This window comes from Macrobrachium rosenbergii, chromosome 15 (assembly GCF_040412425.1).
Source record: "Macrobrachium rosenbergii isolate ZJJX-2024 chromosome 15, ASM4041242v1, whole genome shotgun sequence".
NCBI classification, from domain to species: Eukaryota; Metazoa; Arthropoda; class Malacostraca; order Decapoda; family Palaemonidae; genus Macrobrachium; species Macrobrachium rosenbergii.
Genome location: NC_089755.1, coordinates 40167621 through 40191950, shown reverse-complemented (window position 1 = coordinate 40191950; position 24330 = coordinate 40167621). Strand labels below are relative to the sequence as shown.

The 24330-nt window shown below is 35.6% G+C and overlaps 3 protein-coding genes across 6 annotated transcripts in view; 2 read left to right on the top strand and 1 right to left on the bottom strand.

Moving 5' to 3' along the window:
- The first annotated feature begins 196 nt into the window (after positions 1–196).
- LOC136846586 (trypsin-1-like) lies at positions 197–15598 on the top strand. The gene is made up of 13 exons (XM_067117451.1): positions 197–467; positions 3520–3563; positions 7559–7596; positions 8730–8860; positions 9605–9708; positions 10479–10600; positions 11187–11237; positions 11915–12083; positions 12966–13056; positions 13465–13645; positions 13985–14124; positions 14445–14571; positions 15348–15598. The coding sequence occupies exons 1-13, from the start codon at positions 429–431 to the stop codon at positions 15404–15406; spliced, it is 1296 nt and encodes a 431-aa protein (XP_066973552.1). The 5' UTR covers positions 197–428; the 3' UTR covers positions 15407–15598.
- Positions 15599–16021: 423 nt separating this feature from the next.
- Tango11 (transport and golgi organization 11) overlaps positions 16022–24330 on the top strand; it is a 78541-nt gene continuing 70232 nt past the window's right edge. For 3 of the 4 annotated variants that reach the window (XM_067117447.1, XM_067117445.1, XM_067117440.1), the window contains exons 1-2: positions 16025–16441; positions 21968–22080. The gene's annotated coding sequence lies outside the window, so the exon portion shown is untranslated. Of the gene's footprint in view, positions 16442–21967; positions 22081–24330 lie in introns of all 4 variants that reach the window. The other variant, XM_067117443.1, reaches the window with a different exon arrangement.
- LOC136846583 (trypsin-1-like) overlaps positions 19264–24330 on the bottom strand; it is a 5715-nt gene continuing 648 nt past the window's right edge. The window contains exons 2-8 of the mRNA XM_067117449.1: positions 23862–23915; positions 23190–23358; positions 21262–21352; positions 20715–20895; positions 20241–20380; positions 19787–19913; positions 19264–19447 (exon numbers count right to left, since the gene is read on the bottom strand). Of these exons, the coding sequence (XP_066973550.1) occupies positions 19389–19447; positions 19787–19913; positions 20241–20380; positions 20715–20895; positions 21262–21352; positions 23190–23305 (714 nt within the window). The 5' untranslated portion in view covers positions 23306–23358; positions 23862–23915 and the 3' untranslated portion in view covers positions 19264–19388. The remainder of the gene's footprint in view (positions 19448–19786; positions 19914–20240; positions 20381–20714; positions 20896–21261; positions 21353–23189; positions 23359–23861; positions 23916–24330) is intronic.

Genomic DNA, 24330 nt, shown 5'->3' with positions numbered 1-24330 from the left:
AATGCTTTACAGTTCACCACGTGTGGTGCACCGACGGCACTGTACCCACGTACATGGACGCATTAAGGTAATTTAATGAATTCCGTAAAGTTCGAACCTTGAAAGCTAATTCGACGATAAACGAAATTGCCGTCGTTTATCAGAGTGGGGGGTTAATGCCTAGCCGGCAGCCTCCAGGTGTGACGGCTGACGCTAACTTTAATTCTCGTTGCCGACGGAACAGAAAGAGTCACAAGTGTTCCTGAAACAATATACGCTAAAATAATGGTAGCGAGTTTACTCTCACAGATTTAATTTCACTGTTGAACAGTAGCTTGTTCCGAGCGGAGGCGATCCTGGGGAGTTGCTGTTATATCTTAGTGGGTTTCTGTTTTCTGAAGAATTGAATTTCTGTGACCCGGTTGGAAAGAGTTCGAACTTGAGGGAAGATGAAGTTGGTTAACTCAGCATCCCTACTGTTGTGCTTGGTAAGTGGAGTTTTTCTCATACTATATATATATATATATATATATATATATATATATATATATTTATATATATATATATATATATATATATATATATACATATTATATATATATATATATATATATATACATTATTTCAATTTCTGTCACATACACTGTGACATTTTTTACAGCCGCAGATAGTAAATCATAAATATCGTTTAATACCCAAATAACTGTATCTCAGGTTCAATATTTCTGAAATATATATATTATATATATATATATATATATATATATATATATATATATATATATATATATATATAATAATCATTGCATTTTCAAGGCTATAAAGACACATATATTTTGTTTAATAAAAAAGGGACGACATACTTTGTTTAATAAAAGGGACGTCATAAAAATTATAAAGATAAAAATAAAATAAAAATACATTTCTTAAAAATATCTTAAAACAAACCTTACCATAAACATAAAACGGTAAAACTAGTCAAAAGTAAACAGGACAGCAGAGAAATTACAAAGTAAACAAATGTGTGGAAGACGTTTGGGCATTTAACGAATACTGTGTCCTGCAACCAACAACGTCTACACACTCTTAAGAACTCTGGATTTTAAGAAAGAGACCCTTAAACAGGACTCGACCTTATATGGTTTAGCTATGATGTCGAGTCATTATTTACTAATGTCTCTGTTGAGGAAACTATTAATATTCTTTTTTAAGCAAATTATTTTCCTTACGAAGACTCTATGTTTCATTATTTTAATAAATCTCATTTTTAAACAGCTCCTTAACTTCTGCCGTTCGGGACACGGTCTTTGTTTTGAATGGTACTTCCTTCAAAACAAGTGGAAGGGGATGGCGATGGGTAGTCCACTCGGCCCCACCTTCGCTAACATCTTTATGAACTCCCTGGAGGAGGGTCATTATTAGATTCCTGCCCTCCAATCTTGCCCCCTATTTTTATCGACGTTATGGGATGACACATTCTGGTTCTTTTTTTAGACATGAATTTCAGTCTCGTCTGTTCCTAGATTTTATTAATGCCCAGCGCTCCAATATTAAGTTTACTATGGAGAAGGAAATATGCAAACCCTCCCTTTCCTGGACCTGCGTTTTTCAAGGGGCTCTTGAGGGTTTCCATACCAGTATATACAGAAAGAGCACCTTACTGGGATGGGTACTAATTTTTACAGCGCTTGTCATTTTAATTGTAAAATTAAATGCTATTTTTACACTCCTCCACAAGGCCCTAAAACTCTTGACTTCGTCTTGGCAAGGCTTCCACAGCGAAACTGAGTTCCTGACAGGTTTTTTTTTAGAAACAATTGTTTTCCTCTAAAACATTTTTACAGAATTTTGAGTTGTTGGATATGAATTTTAGTGAGCCACGTGTCATTTATGATGTCCCCAAAGTAGAAATCTACGCTAAATTTCCCTTCCTTTTCAACGATGATTTCCGCAAAAAAGTTATAAAGATCATTGGCAAATATTAAACTTATATTCCGAAAAGCCCTTTAACACTCGGGTCTCTTTTCAGATCTAAGGATAGACTGTGCCCGTCTCTAACATCTAACATCATTTATAAATATACTTGTCTCAAGTGCGAGCTGGGAACCTATGCTGGATGTACCGGACGGCTACTGAAAGTCCGTGTCTGTAGTCATCAGGGCGTCAGTTATAGGACGGGATGCAGATTGTCCAGGCCTGAACTATCAAATATAAGAAATAACTCTGCAATCTGCAAAACGCAGATTGATATGAGAAACTTTGAAGTAATAGCCTCAACCCAACACGAGGACGATCTTACAACGTTAGAGTCAATTTTCATTGAAGCACTCGTTACCTCGTTAAATGCCCAGACGTCTTCTACACCTTTGTTTATCTTGTAATTTCTCTGCTGTTGTTTACCTTCACTAGTTTTTTTTACTTTTAGTCACTTTTTTAGCCATTTTTGTTTTACGTTTAGTCACTTTTTTAGCCTTTATAATTTTATGTGGACGCAGGTTTGTTTTTAAGATATTTTAAGAAATGTGTTTTTTTTAAATTTTTATCTTCATAATTTTATGAAGACGTCCCTATTTATTAAACAAACTATTATATAATATATTATCCAGTATATTAAAATGCAATGGATTTATTATGAAACGCCTATCGGCCACAATAAAAGGTGATTGTTTAGTAGTTTGCGTTGTGTACCTCCACTCATGACCTTGGTCTCCTCTCTCTCTCTCTCTCTCTCTCTCTCTCTCCTCTCTCTCTCCATAATTTAAGTATTTAATTTTCTAGATTATATATATTATTAGTTTTATAAATCTTCTTCTTCTTTTAATTGTTAGCAAAATTTTTTTAAATGTATACGAAAAAGATAAAAATTATATGTAAGCTGTGATCATTTGCATGCGGCAATGAGGGGTGGGGTGTTTTTTTAAATGGGAAAAAAATGGGGGAGGGGGTAATTTACGACGTCAAAAAACACGAGGAATATATCCATAAGACAGAGTAATGCCATAATTATCGTAGATTTCTGTTTGTTATTGAATACCTTTCATTCGCGAAGAAAGTGCCCATACGATTTACGGAAACTTAATTGACCAACAAGAAAAATCTACATAATGCGAAGAAAGTTTTCAAATGCTGTATATTAGAAAGTTTTCCTCTCTCTCTCTCTCTCTCTATATATATATATATATATATATATATATATATATATATATATATATATATATATTACATTATTTATTTATTAGACAATTAGAAAAATAATACTTACATTACGATGACAATTAGAAAATAATGAAAATTTTCATCCACACATTAGTATGTACTGTAGTCTTATACATACTGACCGTGCGTGTGTACTGTTTATTTCACATGGAGGTTTATCTACAAAAAAATTATCATTATCGAGTCTTATTTCCATCTAAAATGAAGGGAAACAAATCTGAAACATATCGTATCTGAAACATACTGTATCCGTCAATATGATTACTGAACAGTTTTCCATTGCAAACTTTTCATTTTGATAATAAATTTTAATTTTACTTGCAGAGCCTTTGGGCCACCGACGAAGCATTTAGAAAGAACCCGACAGCGTGAGTACTTGAGGGAAATATATTAATTTCAGTTTTTTATATGAATCAGAAATTTTTTAAGCTAAAAGCACACTGTCTCTCAATCTTCTAAGCATCAGTTTTACTATGTGTTTGTTAGGATTCTTTTTGCTTAACTACCCTACATCCACCTATGTGATAAAACCACACACGTTTGAAATATGTAGGTTTAACTCACTTCTTCTTCTCCCATTTAACAAAGAGCGTTGGAGAAGCATATCAGGGGATGCGCATATTAGAAAGAGTCCGTGCAAGGAAAAGGTTAGTTTAATTCATAAAATCAACACCAACGACTAACAAGCTTGCTTGCATGATCTTTTCTTTGGCGGATAAATGATTGCAACAAAAATAATAACTTACAATCCTTTGACTTTTTTTTCTGATTTAAAGAATATTACGTCTAATGAACATTGTTAATCTAACCCACTTACGTAGAATGCGCATCGCCTTTCTTTCTCTCTCCCACTTTCTGTGCGCTTCCAGAATATCTAAATAAACAAAGCTGATAACCTATTCCTAATCAAAGCATCGCTGATTACCAAGCATGGTAAAAAAATCCCAAATGCTTTTATTTTATTTCTTGTGTTGAATTTTTTATTTGTGCTTTTGAACTTATGAACTTAACTGTACATTCATAATCAGGTGAAATCATAAAAAAATAAAGAAAAGCTTTGCCTCACAACCAATAGTAGTTACGTTAACATTCCTTTGTTTCAACTCGTGACCTTAACTATTAAGGCTTAATTATGTGAAGTAATGGAAAAATGATGAAAAGAGCTTCCTATCACAGCTGATCGTAGCTTTGTGACGTTCCTCCCCAACCCTTTCAGGAAAGGCTTCGAAAAATAATAGTAAATAAAACGTGTACGACCTTCCTCAAGAAAGGCTTCAAAAAATTCAAATGAAATAAAAATGAAACGTGTACGGCCTTGAAATAGCAAATTTATCCCCCTTGTGGTTCGATCCACAGCTACTGGCTCTTTCGGATATTAACCTTCAAAACATTGGCAATTAGTTGACGCGGTGGTATAAAAAATTAAATAAAACGCCTTCGACCTTAAAGTAACAAATGTACCCCTAGATGACTGCCTTGCGGTTCGGTCCAAAGCTACTGGTTCCTGCCCCTGGCTCTTACGGACTAACCTTCAAAAAATAAGCAATTAGTTGACTCGGAAGTAAAATAATATAGAACGTGTACGACCTCCAAATGACCGCCTTCCGGTTCGGTCCACAGCTACTGGTTCCCGACCCCAGGCTCTTACGAAACAGCCATCAAAACAGATAATTAGTTGACCCGGCAGTAAAAGTTGTTAAAAACGCATTAGTTTGGCTTTCCAGATAGGTGAGTGGTTTAATGTTCCCACGCAGGTGTTAAGAACACCTGTAGCTAACGGACTGGCAATGGCAATGAACAACAACAAGGGAGAGGAAAAATTAATAACGATTTATCATCTGCCTTGTCTCTCCTTCCGAACGCATGCTCTTTTGCGTTCATATTTGGCTTATTTTTCAAGTGCCGTGTGTTCGTGTTTACTTGATTTTTTTATTTGTTTATTATTTTCATACATATTTTGAATATATTTAACTTGTCTTTTCTCGTTTTTTTCCTTATTTAATCACAAATGGACATTTCATTTTGTGGAATGACTGATTGATTGATTAAAGGTTCTTTGGTGTCGTGATTATTCTGAAAAGTTTATACCGTTTTGGCTTTTTCCATATAATAATAATAATAATAATAATAATAATAATAATAATAATAATAATAATAATAATAATAATAATAATAATAATAATAATTTACGGACTGACGTCACGCGGTCACGTGTGCTGTAAAAATGCCGTAATTTTTATTAGATTCCCAAATAACTTTTTTTTTCTTTCCTCATTATTAGGTATAGTAAATTTATCACCCAGCATTGATAACACCTAGTTGAAATGAACAAACAGACGTTCCATAAATCTAAGCTTATTTCGATAACATACATTCAACTGTTACGTTCTCGAGATTAAAACATTAAAAGCAATTCTGGAGAAGCGTAGAAAGTAATTATCTTATTTTTCCATACATTCTCAAGAAGAGAAGAAATGGATAGAAAGATGGATGAAAAGAATGAAAGGGAACAGCTAAATTAATGCGTTTTGCTTTATTCTTGACTCCCTTTTTTTATATGATTTCAATTATAATATTTTCTGATAGTTTTGGTTTAAGTTCTTATTTTATTGTCCATATGCTGGCACTTGATATTATTAAATTGTTGTTGTTTTGTTATTATTTACAACTCTTCGTCATTCGTAGGCCGATGCTCACAAACAAAACCCAACGATAATAAAATTCTCATATAAAATCTAAGTATTTTCATCAATATTGCCGCCGATTACGAGTTATGAATACGCAAATGTACGGTTGTACACAACAGTACGTCTGATGTGCATTTAGAAAGTCATGGAGGACGTTAACCGTTAACATTATTTCAGGAAATTTTTGGAACCACTTCTCGATACCGTCAACTGTGTTGGTTTCGTATATGTGTGCGCCCCGTAGGGGAATAGTGCCGTCAGTGCACCTCATGCTGTGCACTGTAGGCATTACTTGAGGTTCTTTGCAGCGTGCCTTCGGCTTCTAGTTGCAACCCCTTTCATTCCTTTTACTGTACCTCCTTTCATATTCTCTTTCTTCCATCTTACTTTCCACCCTTTCCTAACAGTTGATTCACAGTGCAACTGCGAGGTTTTCCTCCTGTTACACCTTTCAAACCTTTTACTGTCAATATCCGTTTCAGCGCTGAATGACCTCATAGGCCGCAGCGCTTGGCCTTTGGCCTAAATTCTATATTCAATTAATCAATCTATATGTATGTGAATATCACAGAGATACTAAGCTTGATCTTACAGAGAGAGTAAGCTTACTATTACAGAGATAGTAAGCTTAACATTATACGGAGATACTAACCTTGATATTACAGAGATAGTAAGCTTAATATTACAGAGATGCTAACCTTGATATTACAGAGACAGTAAGCTTAATATTATGGAGATACTAACCTTGATATTACAGAGATATTAAGCTTGATATTACAGAGATACTAACCTTGATATTACAGAAACAGTAAGTTTAATATTACAGAGATAGTAACCTTGATATTACAGAGATAGTAAGCTTAATATTACAGAGATACTAACCTTGATATTACAGAGATAGTAAGCTTAATATTACAGAGATACCAACCTTGATATTACAGAAACAGTAAGATTAATATTACAGAGATAGCAACCTTGATATTACAGAGATAGTAAGCTTAATATTACAGAGATACTAACCTTGCTATTACAGAAACAGTAAGCTTAATATTGCAGAGACAGTAACCTTGATATTACAGCGACAGTAAGCTTAATATTAAGGAGATGCTGACCTAGATATTACAGAAATAGTATAAGCTTAACATTACAGAGATACCAACCTAGATATGACAGAGATAGTAACCTTAATAGTATACAAAAATATTAACTTTTCCTCGTACTTTAATGCTTTTATTTTCCGTCTATTGCCATCTTAGTTTTCCTGTGCTGTAATGAATTCATTTACTTTAGAGAGTCTAGACTGCTCTGTAATTTATTTTCATGAGTCGTTCATTGCACAATAAATCACTACAAAATACAACATGTAAGATACAGCACACACCTGGAGAAGGCCTTGACCCAAAGTTAGGATATCAGGTAATACTTAATAAAACAAATGAAATTCTTAAAGGAGATGGCTGCTTGTTAAAGAAATGAATTAGATTAAAATCAATTTTTTCAAAATAATTGTCTGCGTTTTAAAAGTCATGAACACCAAAAGTTCTTCTTTTGTTTGAAGTCATTATCTGTCGAAAAAAGTCGAATAATGATAGTGTTGTGTGTCGAGTCATTATTTCATAGTATAGCATTTTCTGTTGCCTATTCTAACAAGTCTTCTATTTCTCTTTTTTTTTAAGTGAGAAACAGACTAGCAGCAAGGGAAATGGCAGTGCAGGTAATTCTAAATACACTAAAAATCGTATGTATATATATATATATATATATATATATATATATATATATATATATATATATATATAATGCAAGTAATTCTATATACACTGGTGTCGTGTGTATATATATATATATATATATATATATATATATATATATATATATATATATATATATATATATATATATATATGTATATATATGGGTGTGTGTGTGTGTGTTTGTCATATATTTTTCTGATTTATTGATAGTTTTTGTGGAACTTCAAGGTTAACCATTACAGAGCAATTTTCCTTTCTCTTTCTCTCTATCTCTCTCTCTCTTTCTCTCATAATGATATATATATATTATATATATATATATATATATATATATATATATATATATATATATATATATATATATATATATATATATATGAAATATATACATAAAGTATATATATGGATGTATTTATGTATATGTTTATATATACATATACAGTATATATATATATTTATATTATAATACATATAAAACATATATATAGATATATAAAGTATATTCACTTATATATACATATAAATAAATAAATAAATATATATATATATATATATATATATATATATATATATATATATCGTTCTGAGATATATTGCATCACTCATGATTTAAACCAGGGGTTCTTAACCTTTCGATGATTCCAGACCCCCAATGGATTGTCCAGTATGGTCCCATACCCCCTTCACTTGACTGTCGAAATAATTATCACCAATCCTATTATTTGCCAGTATGTCTTCCAAATATGTCAATAGCTTGAATTTCCTGTACTTTAGATATGGATTGCCAGGAATAGAACATAACCATTGATAACTTTATTATATTTTTTAGTGAAAGCAAAATAATCAATACATTAAATAAAATAAATACCAGTACCCAGAAATCGAGTCCCATACCCCCAAGGGGTATGGATACCCCCGGTTAAGAACCCCTGATTTAAACACTTCAAGTATCAAAATCACACTCTACCACATTGAATAACTCTAAAATATCTCGCTCTCCCAAATCATCTTTATAAATGACACCTCACTGTATTTATCCAGAATGCAAAGTATCTATATTTAGGTTGTAAAGATGTTCCACTTTATGTTTTAGGAACCCCAATTCTGACAAAAGCCTTAAGCGGTAGTTCTACTTCCCTGGGGCCTGGTCAGTCGGTCACCATACAGTCACAGAATTATCCGAGCCCTTATTCTACCCCACAGAATTGCACTTGGCAATTTACGGTACGTATTGAAAAACGGGCAAAACTAGAGACTACTACCGCGCTCGTCTGGTTCGGTGATTGAGTTTCCGTGCAAAAACGGCGCCATGTTTAGTATCAGCCCCTTGGCAATGAACGTAAAGACATAATAAAAGGCTTAAACATAAACAAAAACATAAGCAAAAGGCCGTAAATATTACGGCCACCGACTGGCGGGAACCAGGCCGCGGTAGTAGTCTTCAGTTTTACTGAAAAACTAGCTCATTTTATTTCAGAATATAAATAGTATCTAGGACTGTTGAATATAATCATGATGATAATGCAATAAATCCGCTATGATGTCTGTGTAAATATAGATTAAAAATGCATTGATATAAAACGAGGGCTTTCGAGAACCTGCTAGATTCTTCTTGATAAGTTGACTCGAGCAGGCTCTCGAAAGTTCTCGTTGCATATTTTAATATATATTTTCACTAACGTTATTGTGGATTTCTTCACCATTTCAGTGACTCGTGCGATTATGAGACTTTTATAAATAATAATAATAATAATATTGAACAGAGACAGTAGAATAGTACTAGTACTAATACAACTGCTGCTCTTATTAGCGTTAACAAACTACTTCTATTTCTGCTGCTATAATTGTACACCTCTCTATGGTGGAATGGAATGTTTTGGTTCGTTTCATTAATATGCTGCCCTGTTCTTTCATCACATTTTTTATATTCAGCTTTCATTGCATAATCAAAGACGTTTTCCGTTACAGGGTCAGTTAACTGAGTCCAAGATAACTATTGGCTGTAACGTTTTCGAGCTCAACAGTTGTGGGTTCTCCTTCGTCGAAGTTACTTATAGCGGCGCAGTCTCAAGGTGAGACTCGGATAAAAAATAAAAGAAAATACACAGAGTACGAGCCTTAGTCTGCAAAAAAACATCTTTCCATAGTACTAAGCCATCCCTTCCATCTGGATGCCTGCAATACTCCATATTTGTCAAACTCTTCTCCGTAGCGTCCCTTAAGCCTTATCTGTTACTGTTTTTTTTTTTTTAAGTTTTCTTCAGCTCCCTTTGGTCTCTTTTCATTTATCTGTCTAATTTCCTTTTCTCTCGTCTTTTTAGTTTTCTGAAAAGAAAACTATTGCGCCGGCTTTGTCTGTCCGTCCGCACTTTTTCCTGTCCGCACTTTTTCTGTAGTTTTTATTTTATTGAAGGTTAAAGCTAGCCATAATCGTGCCTCTGGCAACGATATAGGATAGGACACCACCGGGCCGTGGTTTAAGTTTCATGGGCCACGGCTCATACAGCATTATACCGAGACCTCTGAAAGATAGATCTATTTTCGGTGGCCTTGATTATACGATGTACAGAAAACTCGATTGTGCCGAAGAAACTTCGGCTCATTTTTTACTTGTTTGTATTGTAGTTACCAATTCAAGATCCTGTCTTCCATCAATCTTTCACACCAATCCCCTCTAAATGCGGTATTCTCTACCGCCTTCACTATTTTCATAATTTAATTCACCTGTCAAATGTCATCCCATAAGGAGTGAAGTCCAGCAACACACTCCTCCTTCAAGGCTGGGCTTGTTTTGGACATTCTTGTTAATCAAGTTCTCAACACCCTATAAATCATCTTTCAGGTATTGCGGAGTGGTTTCTGAGCTCAAAGAAACAAGCACCTCGAACAAGATGACGGTCAACTTCGTAGCCACGAGCAAAGGAAAGAAGCAAAACGGATTCCAGTGCACAGTCACTGCTTCAGGTACAGACCTTCACCTGTCTCTCATCCTTTATTGAATGTTTGATACTTAAATCTTGATAACGAGGCGATTGGTTACCTACTTCACGTACCGTTTTGGAATGTCTTTTTCAAAAAAACTTTCCTCGCTGAGATGTCATTTTATGAGCCTTTTTGAGGAAAATATGCTTTTGAACATTATTCTCCTGTTTGTGAGAATGTATTTAGGTCTAATTTTCGTCGAAATTCTTTTGAAAATTTTCTATACTTACAGTGACAGACGAATTGCAAAAGAGATGGCAGAAACCATGGAAAAGATAGCTTAGCAAATATCATTTAAAAAAGGTTTCTAGGAAATGAACGAAGATAGAGTTCTGGAATAAGTTACTGTAAAGAAATACTTGAAGAAATATCAGGGGAAAGTGAGACAACAGAATTCTCTTTTTTGGGTTGGTAGGGATGCTAGGTTGACATATCAGAAATTAGGCCTATTATTTTCTCAGAAAATATCAGGAAAATTACTCAAGAAATTAATAGAATTTTTTAGGAGACTTTGTAGATGAGATATCTTTAGGCCTATCTTTTATTCTTTTTGTTTTCTGTTTAACAGATGCAAGCGTTACACCGCCACCAACTCCCCCACCGTCTACCTCTTCCTGCCGTAAGTACGCCTGAAACTGTGTTTTCGCTGCGCTTTTCAGTCATTTTTGCGAACTGGTTAGAAAAGAACAGATTTGCAGGCAGATGGAGCCAAATTTTATTCCACAGCTAGCCTAAAAATAATAGGGCAGCAATCTAGACCGAGGTTTACGCATGCGTTTTCGTATCATCGGAACCATATAGTAAAAGCAGTGAGTCCTGAGTAAAGGAACTGACTTGCAGTGAGACCGTTCTTACGATATTTATGAATTGTCATTAGCAAAAGGAAATATATCCTACTTGTGTCTGCAGTAGTCATCATTGAACATTCTAGCAAAATAGAGACCAGTGTGAGGATAAAAGAAACATTAACGGCGTTGATTGATCTCTTGCTCAGTGACCATCACGAATAGCATATACAGTAAGGCCTAATTCTCGCTTGCCAGTTCGAAGTCTGCCAGAAGAGGAGAATATTTGCATTCATTTTCATTTTTGCCTGTTTCAAGGTTTTCAGTGTAAAGCGTACCCAAAAATATAAGAAAATTGGATGTTTTGAGTTAATTGTCGTATTCTATATGATGTATGAGATTATAAACCTAAGAAGTACCATTCGGTATCATGAAATTTTGTACTCTTGAACCGCAAAGTTTTAAAACATGTTTCCCCCGTTGACGTTAATATGGCTTTATAATCATTCAGGCTGTGGCGTTGTTAACCGGAATGCAAGGATCGTGGGAGGCACCGTAGCCCAACTATACGAGTACCCCTGGCAGGCAGCCATGACTTCTAAAACATCGAACGCACCATTCTGTGGTGCCTCCATAATCGCCAGCGAATGGATCCTGACTGCATCGCACTGTGTTTATGGGTAATTTATGTATCAGAATTGGAATTGCGATGATCGTATATAGTTAAAAAAATGTACCAGAATTGGAATTACGATAGGTTATAAACATGTAGTTCTATCTGCGGATAGTTATGCCGTTTCGTGAGTTTTATATTATCAGATATAGAATCACGCTTAATAACTGAAAACAAAAGAACCGTAAACTAGTCTTAAATTAGTTTTGTTACTGGCGCAGCAATAACTAATTAATAGCTCATAATAAAGAACAAGTTTTAACAAAAATGGAAAATAAGGAACAGGTAAAACTTCGGCTTTCCAAACTTACGATTTGTTGTGTTGTTGGTTCGAGAACAGATCCTTCACTAATATGGAGGAGGGCAGTAGACATTTGTTTCAACAGTTGTCCAGCGCTGACAGTTAATCTCCCCATTTTTTTTTTCATAGAAAATCAGAACTTATCAGCAGTTGCCAAAGAGAAACAAATTAACGTTCACTGTCACAGTCATGAATAACTACTGAAGGAAGCGCGAGTCCCAAGTCCCCACCCCCTGCGCAGATGTTTCTTCCTCGTCTACGGGCCAACTAGTCATAATCTGCCCTTGTTTCATGAAACCTCGTGAACACCATTAATAAAAAATTAATCTAGTTTGCAGACTCTTGACCTTCCTGTATATTATAGTACTATCAGTCTACAACCATAAAGACTACTGAATGCTGTTTAAGTTTTCCTCTCCAGGTCAAAGTTCGCTCACAGTTATGTAGGCCTATTTACATGACGAACTGAATCTGATCACTGACCACACGTGCCATGCTCCATTTAAGAAAAGAACCTGTATATTAAGAAAGGTGCAAAGTATACCCAGCTACAAAAAGAAGATGATTAATTAATTTTATCTCCATCAGCACAACGGCAGATTCTATCGACATTGTGGTTGGAGAGTACGATTGGAGTCTGCCAAACGAGACAAACTCAGCTGTCTATACAGTGAGCGCTGTAAGTTTTATCTATCAGAATTATATTTCCCTTGTTTTTGAGTTTATAAGCTACTGTTTACATTTCGCTCTGCTTTTCAAAATTATATTCAGTATAATTTTTTTATTTTGGATATTGACAATGATGTCTTTGGCAAGTAACAATAGCAAGAGCAATTTTATTGAGCCTACTACCTGATTCATAGACTTATAAAAAAAGAATTACTACATAACTTTCGCCAGTCTTCATTTCCTGTGGTGATAAGTAAAGAAATGGGACTAGGCCAATAAAAACATTCATGGATTTCTTACTTGACGGTTTCTTTCCCTTCCTTAGTGGAGGGAAAAGAATCTTCCCGCCAAGTTAACTAGGTACCAGGTCAAATCGCAAGTCAGTTGCACTACGAAGAAATATTTTTACTTTTTTCAGATTTACAGGCACCCGCAATATAACATCAGTACCTTCGATAACGACTTAGCACTCCTGAAGCTATCGCAGCCAATCACCTTTCAGTCTGATAACAAAATCGCTCCTATCTGTCTTCCGCCTCCGGATTTGCTGTACGAAAATGTTAACGCCACAGTGACTGGTTGGGGAACCTTGTCGTCAGGTCGGTGAAATGTTACCAAAATCTTAATAACTCATCTTTCAATAATACCCACACCTGGAGATATTAATTTTGTTTTATTGTTTTTTTTTTTTTTTTTTTTTTACAAAATAGCTTGATTTCACAAAATTTTGCAGATCTGAAAGGAACTCAAGTACTGTTCCGGTTTTTGGCATATTTCTGTTAGAGTTCAAATATTCTTTGATAAAGAAGGGAAGCAAGGTTCTAAGCTACAGTAAACGCTTTACTTCAGCTGTTATTGTAAACTACATGGCATAAATTTAGACTAAACCTGAAAATAATCTTAAAATTGAATGAAAAAGCTCAACCTCATTATTTCAGGAGGTACTCAGCCTACTATGCTGTATGAAGCAGTTGTCCCAACAATGACAAACGCCAAATGTAACACATTATTGAGCAACCAGGTCACTGTCAACATGATCTGCGCTGGGAAAGACGCTGGGGGAGTGGACTCCTGTCAGGTGAGCCATTTGCCGGATGTCACCAAGATTTCACGCTGAAAGAGCCTTTGGAGCATTATAGGTTATGGTGTTTCACTTGGTTTATTTTCAGCTTCAGAAAAAGCTATCAGCTTTTACAAAACTTCTCCTTGATACGTCTAAGAGGTAATAAGGTTCATTTTTCTGAAGAAATAGTAGTCTATAGTTATGGATGGTTTACATGACTAACTAGCAAATTTTTAAGACGCAGTTGAGGAAACCAAAAATCTTAGAACATGCACATTTTAACCTTATGATTTTTCATTCATGTATTTGGCTAAACTTCAGTAACCCCATTCCAGGGTGATTCTGGAGGACCACTGGTGACGAACAGTCAGAGTGGAACCTACATGGAGCTGATTGGAGTTGTCTCTTGGGGTTATGGATGTGCTGAGCCTAACAAACCAGGAGTCTACGCTCGAGTCAACAGTAAGAAAAACGTATTTTTGCTCACCTATGCATGTCGTCTACAAATAACAACCACTCCTCTATCTACTCACAACTACATATTCTTACTTATCTCACAAATTTGCACATGCTCTTTCTCTTAATATGAGTATCCAAAATACCTGGGCATAGTTCACACTTTTCTCAGATCATCCACTTTTGCACTTGGCTAACTACTCTGCCTTCTGCATAGCTACTGCAAAATGTGCTTCGCCTTTATCGTAAAACATTCATAATTGTCAATAAATTACCTCCCACGCTATGCTTCCTCAACGCCCTCATCATATCTATTATAGTACTATCTCCTTCCGGGTCAATGTAAGCCATATACAACCCTTCCCTTTCACACAATCGTCGTTTGTGAAAAACTTAATCCACTATAGCCTTATTACTTGGCTAAACCCAAAAATAATCTTCGCCTATTTACCATTCTGTTTGTCTTGCCTTTCAGTCAAAAGTTTACCCCTAATATCCCTGTTATGCTAAGCAATAATTCGTATGCTCATTTGCATATTCTTTCCCTAAATAACTGTAGGCTGACACAAAAAAAGTGATCCGTTGCAGTTACCTAACTGCTTCGATCAATAGAGATAATCGGATTTTAACGGAAACAAAGTGTATGTTTATGTATGAGTAGTTGATCATGTATGTGTGATGTAAGTGTTATCCCCAAATGTACAAACAAATCTAACCCACAAAGTAGCCTCGGGCTAACAAGACTATTTGAATAAAGTCAATATGATTACTCTCATTTTCAGAGTTCCTGTCCTGGATAAGTAGTACCACCGGAGCTGCTAGCGGATGCCCTCATCCTTAGAAGAGCGTTTCTCCTTCGTTCAATAAAGTAATACAACTAATGTAATGATATTAATTATTAAATAATGTTTGAGTTATGCATATTTACATTGGCAAATAAATGTTTAAAAATTTTTCGGTTTAACAGAACCTGGTAACCAGGTTATGCTCCAAAAACTGTATTTTTGGCTGATTAAAACAATTGGCAAGCGTATTACATATTTCATTTACATTCGATCCCTTACTGAAGTCTTAGCAATCTGACACATATCTATGGCATATAAAGACATAATTAAACAATCTGGGCATTATACAGGAATTCTACCAAGTATCATTAATTGTAAGTATAAGTACATTTCATATGAAATCCTTATTACGATTTGAAGAGCTATTCACTGATTCTATAGCCAGCAATGACATGAGCAACCTAACTCGTTGCAATTCAAGTACTGTAAGTTACGTTGAATACATAATCGCATTATATATATATATATATATTAATATATAATGCGATTATGTATTCATCGTAACTTACAGTACTTGAGATGCAATGAGTTAGGTTATTCATGATAAGATCAATCTTCTTTCCGAGCTGTACTAGCAATTTGCCGGCAGGTGGCAGCACCTCCTTGGCCTCGTCAGTAACGGCTTGGCTTGTGACGTGAAAGGGGTGCATTTTCATCCATGTGCTCCTTCGTCCATGCTTTCACCGGATGTTATAGGATTATCATAGTGCCAGAGGTTCTGGATATTTTAAATGTTATTCAGATGGAAGACCGCTTCATAACTAAAACTCAACTGCTGCAAAACTTCATTACAGAAAGGCGTTTTCTGTTTTGAAAATAATCAAAGCACAGCTAGGGAGAGATTGATATCCTTAACCAAAATGTCAGTTAGGTTTAGCCTAATGAAAGAAAAAAATGCTTGATCTATTGAAAATGAAACACACATCCTTTATGATGAAGTTACTCAAGTTGATTGAATGGAATGTGAAAGCATAACTCGGCTATAAACAAAGTTTTGAAGTTATAAACAAAGTAGAAATAGCAAGAGAAAGGTAGGTTCCATACATTTTAATTTACCGGTAGTACCGGCATATTGTAATGAAACTTCATACAGATTTATTTCATATTTTTTTTAAATAACATTCGTAATATCACTTAAAAGAGTTTGGAGCGCTTTAAAATCTTTTGAGCATCAGCCTAGAAAAGTGCTATTTGGCAACTTGATCGTAAGAGCAGCTATCATGGTTGGCCTTCTCCATTTTCGACTTTATTTTTCATTTTACTGTAGCAATATTTCACTAAATCAAAATAGTTGTTAAACTACCAAAGTTGTAATAATTACTATTTTCATCAAAGTAACTTATGATCCATGCAACGGTTAACTATGGCATTTACTGTAGATAAACTACAAAAAATTGCGTCATTGGCTTACGTAACAAAACTCAGTGATTTACGTTTAGTGTATTACGAATAAAACTTTCCACTAGGGGCATTACAGTGAATGATTTACTCTTGTCATATTTTTATACTCATTTAACGATATTCATATTGATACTGAGATTAAACAAACACTAGATACAGAATATATAATTTTATATTCTTAGTGATGTCAAATAAGGAAAATTGCCTACATCAGGCCTAAGGTAGAATTTTGCTTGTGATTGGTTTGTGCATCAACTATTGGCTCAATGTAGCATGTCCGAAGAGCATTGTTACAAAACAAATGATTTCTTGGCGGTCAGAATGGAAGTGTATCTAATAACTCAAAATTATTTTCTAAATATTTATGTCTGTTAATAATGCTATCGAATTGACAGACTATGAAAAAATGTGTTCTCAAGTTCAAAAGTAGCACGGTCAGTCGGTCACCGAAGTCAAGAGTCTTGACATGGGTTTCGGATACAAACTCTCCTGCAGATATTTTCCTTAATTTTAACGCAATCTGAGCAAATCACACCAAATGTTAGAAGAAACGTGTACTTATCAACATTTTATAGAGATTAGATTCTGCTTAAAACTAGCAGTTGAGCAAATTTAAAGGAAAGGTGCAACGGACAGCACCAATATATTAACGCCAAGAGTTTCTTGGTTTTTTGAGCCTTTCATAACTCAGTAAGTGTTTGAAAGCATTGCCGACTTACTTGGGTAGCCTTTTGTGGTCACATTTTTTATTCAATAGTTGGTATGGCTCTTTTCGTAGGGGCAAAAACTAAAATAAATAAATAAGGTTCGCAGACATTAGAATCAGAAAAATAAGTGGGTACGGGATAGGAACTTCTTTGAAATTTAATCTACCCTAGGTGCTAAGGCCTGGCAAAAGGGCGGGCATGGGAGGCACCGGCGCTGCCACAACAACCTATTGTATGCATAAGAAGGAGAAGTAACAACAATTAATATAATTGTTTGAATTTTTTCTTGGCAGTTACGAGTTTCCAGCGCTGCCAGTTCTTTTTGAGCCCTCAGGCATGAAGATGTCAAACAGCCCGTAGCTGCCAAAGAAGCCCAGTCAAAACACTCACCGACTGTGAGCCTGAAACAACAACATGGAAGGAAGTCCGTTCCTGCATTAATCTTATCCACAGGCTTCGGGTAGCATTCTTGTATTTTGTGGACATTCATGACTCCAAATAATCATTATTTGTTTTGACAATAGTTGATATTATCGATATGGGCATTCACAAAGGCATCTTTCAAAGAAAAAACAAAATAAACATTCTGAGAAAGGCAAAGTTAAACCAGAAAGTCTGTAAAGAAAGTTAAGATATATAGTAGAAAATGTTATGAATACTAAAATAAATTATGAATAAAATTAAATAGCTGTAATCTTATTTGTGTAACAGATATTTATGCAATCAAGAATCCTTTTCTTCAAATGTTGATTGCACAATCAAAGTGTATATATACCAGTAAATTGACACAAAAACAAGAAATTAAAAGGAAGTCCAGTAGAGATAATCACAAGGATCCTAAAGAGGAATCAATGAGCTTGTTATCTAGACTGCGAATGGAATATTTTTCAGCAGAGAAGTCGAGGCAATAGGAGGAAACAATAGAGAACAAACGCCAAGGAGGTTACTTCATTTCCAAGGTGCCAAAATTAAACACGGCAAAATCGAAGGCGTCGATAGAGTATAGCATTAAACACGGCAGAAGTTTGGGGCGCCGTGCTTTAGTGCTTATAATCCTCGGGGATCAAAGTATTATATACACCATATCTAACGATATTGTGGCTGGCGCTGACAGATTGTTAACAAACGATATCTTTATACGTAAAACATGAAATGGCCATAAACATAACGTTCATTTTTTATTTACTATAACGGCAGAAACGACTTCTATTTTCATTTTATTTTCTGTTAAATCAAGAAAAAATGAAAAAAAGACTATTTTAATAATTTTCTTTTTTGTTAAATCACGACAAAAATTCACATAAGTCTCCATAAATATGAGCTAGATGTTAAAATACTCAAATACGTCTTAACTCATCTTCATATTTGATAGGCTGTGACACACTTGTCAAAAATGTAGGCCTATGCTGCACAATGTAAAAATGTAGGCCTATGCGGTAGCGGCCTTATGCTCCTATGTAGACTACTATGTACTGTATAACTAAAGTACCCGTTTATTTTCCATTTTTTACCTCGGTAACTTATACGTCATTTCATACAGAATTATAATTTTCTTATTTTAAGGATTTTCATGCAAAATGTAGCTTCAGAGTTCACCTTTAAAGAGTTATGCCAGATTGCTAAAACTTTAGAGAGAAATGATAATTATTGAAATTAAAACTAAATAGGGAAATGTTTGCCAGTGATTTTAATCAATTAAAAATACAATTTTTAGAACAACATCTTAATTCAGATTGTCATGTTGTTAAATATAACAGTTTCAGACCACTCACTGCCAGCGTAAAGATACACAGCTTTCAAATATTATTTACGAATAATATTATTACATTAGTTGCAGTTACTCATCTTAAATGAAGGAGGAACACACTTCCTAAGGAGGTGGGCATTTAGTGGCAGCTCCAATAGTACTATTGATCCAGGACAGGAACTCTGAAAATGAGAGCAATCATAATGAGTTTATTCAAGTTTTGTGTCTTCATAGGCTGAGGCTGTATTGTGGGTTATATTGTTCTGTATTTGGGAATAACAATTACATCACATAGATAATCAACTGCTCATATATAAACAAATATATAATCCTAGGTTCTGTTAAAATCCCACTGTGACACTATCGATCTCAGCAGTGAAATTGGTGCCTGGCAGTTAGGTTACTGCAGTGAGTCACAGACAGAAAGTATTTGTTTTCCTACAGTCATTTAGGTAAGGATATGGTGATGTGTTTATATATATACATATATATGTATGAGCACAAAAACACGGGTTTCTTACTGTTGACTCTAGCGTATACACCTGGTTTGTTAGGCTCAGCGCATCCATAACCCCATGAGACGACTCCAATCTGTACTAAGTAGGTTCCAGACTGACTGTCAGTTACCATTGGTCCCCCAGAATCGCCCTGGAAATGGGTTACAGATGATTAGTCGAATACATAAATGAACAAGTTATAAGGTTAAATGGTGAATTCTGAGATTTTTTGTTTCCTCAACTGCGTCCTAAATACAGTATGCTTGTTAGAGTCAGGTAAATCATCAATAACTATAGACCAGCAACCATTTCTTCAGGAAAATGAACTTCAGTACCTCGTAGACTCATTAAGGAGATATTATTTAAAACCTATTTTATTTTCCTGAAGCTACAAATAAGCCACAGTGAAAAGCCAAACTTATTGTGCTCCAAAGGCCCTTTCAGCTGAAATCTTGGTGACATCTTGCAAATGGCTCACCTGACAGGAGTCCACTCCGCCTGCATCCTTCCCAGCGCAGATCATGTTGGCAGTGACCTGATTGTTCAGTAACGTGTTGCATTTGGCGTTTGTCATTGTTGGGACAACTACTTCATACAGCATAGTAGGCTGAGGACCTCCTGCAATAAAAAGATGAATCTTTTTACATCAAATTGCACCTCACGAAAGTGCACTCGTAGGCATTGCTTATGTTCTTGTAACGTCCCTTCGGCCCTAGCTGCAAACCCCTTTCTATTCCTTTTTACCAGTATCCCCTGTTCATATTTTTCTCCTTAGTCTCCACTCTCTCTTAACGACTATTTCATAGTGCAACTGCGAGGTTTTCCTCCTGTTACACCTGTAAAACATATTTACTCTCGGTTTTCCTTTCAGTGCTGAATGACCTTATCGTAGGTCCCAGCACTGACCTTTGGGCATTGCATTCTATTTCAATTTTGGTAGTATTTCACTGACCTGACGACAAGGTTCCCCAGCCAGTCACTGTGGCATTGACATTTTCGTAGAGCAGATCTGGAGGCGGAAGACAGACAGGAGCGACTTTGTTATCAGAGGGAAAGACGATTGGCTGCGATAACTTCAGGAGTGCCACGTCATTATTGACGGTGGTTGTGCTGTAATTTGGATGCATGTAAATCTGAAATAAAAATAAATCACTTTGCAGCGCAGTCGACATGTATAATGTTTGCCTTCTGCAAGATAAAGTTGTAAGAATTATTATACTAGGAGGTGGTCTGTAACAATATTTTCAAAATTTATAAGAAAAATCATCACGTCAAAACTTTACTGAAACTGGTTTTAGAGGATATTATAACATGTGAATAGTAGGCTTTGAATTTCAAAATTAATACAGGTTTTGATAAATGTATCATAATTTTTTTTCAGGTTTACAATTAAAGATTAATCACAAAAATTCATGAAAATGGTTATAGAGGATATTGTAGCATGTAAATAGTAGCTTTGAATCTCAAAACTATTATAAATTTTGATAAATGTGGCTTACTCTTTCAACCGTAATGGAAGTTTCATTCGTCTCATCTGGCTTACTCCAGTCGTATTCTCCAACCACGACCTTGATGGAAGATGCCGTTGTGCTGATGGAAATAAGTAAATAAATGAGTTGATCCTCTTCCTTTTCGTAATTAGATAATATTCTGCATTCATTGCCAGATTCAACTCCCAACATGCTAGCAAGGACAGTTCCTGTGCAGGTCATGCTGTGGCCTTTAGGCATTGACTTAGGTTCTTTGCAGCGTCCCTTCGGCCCCTGGCTGCAACCTCTCATTCCTTATACGGTAACTCCGTTCATATTCTCTTTCTTCCATCTTACTTTCCACTGTCTCCCATCAGGAGGGTTTCCTCCTGTTACACCTTTTAGACCTTTCTGCTCACAATTTCCCTTTCAGCCTTGAATAACCCCTAGGTCGCAGCGCTTGACCTTTGGCCTAAATTCTATATTCCATGCTATTCCATATATATATATATATATATATATATATATATATATATATATATATATATATGTATATATATATACATATATGTATGCATATGTGTGTGTGTGTAAAGTATGTACAGATTTTCATACAAAATTTTCAGTATTAGTAAGAATAGAAAGCTGCGTGTGAATGTTATCCAGAGTAAGTTTATGATAGTTATTTATACATGAAAATGGAGTCAAATTATAATGAGAATGATTTCTTTCCCAGATATTTGGAAGCCTATACTATATCAAATACTAGAAGCGAGAAATGCTGACCATAGAACATACAGACCGAGGAACGCAGCCAGATCTCTGGAATTAGAAGATATACGTCAAAAGGTAAGACGAATTGTCGTTACTTGCAATAACGTAATGATATTGATGTCTTTAGATGGCTAGTGTTGGTTAGCATAGCGTTTTCAGATCAATAATGGTTATTCTTATCTTTTGAGGTTGTCTGGTCATGTAGGTAGAATGGGAGAGATATTGTATAGCTAAATATATGAATGGGAGGTCATTCAGTCGATTGGCTGCAGATTGTGATAAGTTTGCTTTTGGACATGGGGCGGGGGGTTATTGACGTCTACGCAGGGCGTAGGGGGAGAGTAGGGTCATCTGCACAGGGAATGGGGCTTTGTGATCGCTTCATCCGGCAGTTATTCATGGTTCTGGCAATGAATGGTGCTGTTTCTTCCAGAAACATCTTGCTAATAAGATATGATTTTCGAAAAGATGGATAAATGTTAAAATTAAGGAGATAAACTCTCAGCACTGGATGAATGTTGAATCAAAAATCCATACAATATCTAATGCTCTCCCGGATCCGTTCTCAAACCAACGACTGAAACATCGTACGTCTGGAAAGCCGATGTTTCACCTACCTATTAGTTATCCCGTATTTTCTACTCGTACATATGCTTAATTAGGAGCTGCTCAGGTAGTTACTCCTGTTCCAATAACGCAAACAGTTTGAGACTAGTTTACAGCTTATTTGTTATCAGTTATCAAGCGTGATTTTATATGTGACAGTTAAGTATACCTTAGTTTTACCAGACCACTGAGCTGATTAACAGCTCTCCTAGGCTGGCCCAGGATTAGACTTATTTTACGTGGCAAGAACCAACCGGTTTTTAGCAACGGACCTACAGCTTATTGTGGGAATCCGAACCGCATTATAGCGAGAAATGAATTTTATCACCAGAAATAAATTCTCCACTCTCATTAGCCGGCCGGAGACTGAACTCAAATAGCCTAGCGAGTAAGCTAGCCCACAACTCTACCTACTCGCCCAAAGAGGAACTATATATGTGACAGTAACTCACAAAAAGGCATAGGTAGGCCTAAGCACAAAACGTAAAGTCGTATGAACTTTTCTAAAAATAGATTTATTGATTTGTTTTTATAGCCATATACGATCATCGCAATTCCAATCCCGATAAGTAAATTACCCATAAACACAGTGCGATGCAGTCAGGATCCATTCCCTGGCGATGACGGAAGCACCGCAGAATGGCGTGTTCGATGTTTTTGGTGTTATCGCTGCCTGCCAGGGGTACTCATACATCTCGGTCTTGACACCACCCACGATCTTTGCATTTCGGTTGACAACACCGCAACCTGAATTAATATAGTCATTTTAACGTCATCATGGAAACATGTTTCATATTCTCGCATTTGGATCTCAGGCTTTGCAGTGGCAAGCGTATCCAAAGAAGTGTAAAGAATGCGAGATGTTAAGAGGGCATTGTGGTTATTACAGATACATGCGTATCTGGTGAGAGGTGAACAGTATAAGTACTGTACTTCATTTACTTCTTGAGAATGATACAGGAAGGGTCCCGTTGCAAATCACTTCTAACTACAGTTTGGTTCCGACTATATCAAAGCGCTTGTGTAGTTACTTTCATTGGGGTAGGTTAGGCTATTATGCTTACGTTAGGTTAGGTTCGGCAAGAATTTGGCGCCATCTGGCTACTGTAAGCCTACTCTCATTTGGCTAAATTAGGGTCTTGTGTTTACTTTTGGTTCGGGAAGAATTTAGCGCCATCTGGCTACTGCTCTGTTCTTCCGGATTCAGAAATTATACAACGAAACAAAAATGGAGTGACAAGTATACTTACGGCATGAAGAGGACGGGGGCGGAGTTGGTGGTGGCTGTGTGGAAGCGTTTGGATCTGTAAATTTAAGGAGAACTAAAAAAAAGAAAGGGACATAAAGATGGAAATAATATCTCCTATATTAAGCCTCCTAAGACGAAAAAGAAACCGTTGTCTCGTAATTCTGTGACACTTCCTGAACATATTTTTATACGCCTCTCATCATTAAAATTATATTATTTCCTGGTATTTGTTTTCAAGTCTTTTCCCTCGACTCTCTGCCATGTATTTTGCGAGTCGCTTGTCCTCGCTACCATAAAACAATTAAGGCCTTTCCGACGAAAATTAGACTTGAATCTATTTTTCATACAGCAGAAAAATAACAATCATAAGAGTGTATATTTTCCTTAAGGGGCTTTAAGATGGGCGTCGCAGCAATGAACTGACCTTTCTAAATGATACTTGAGGTGTATAGATAATCAGTCGTTTCGTT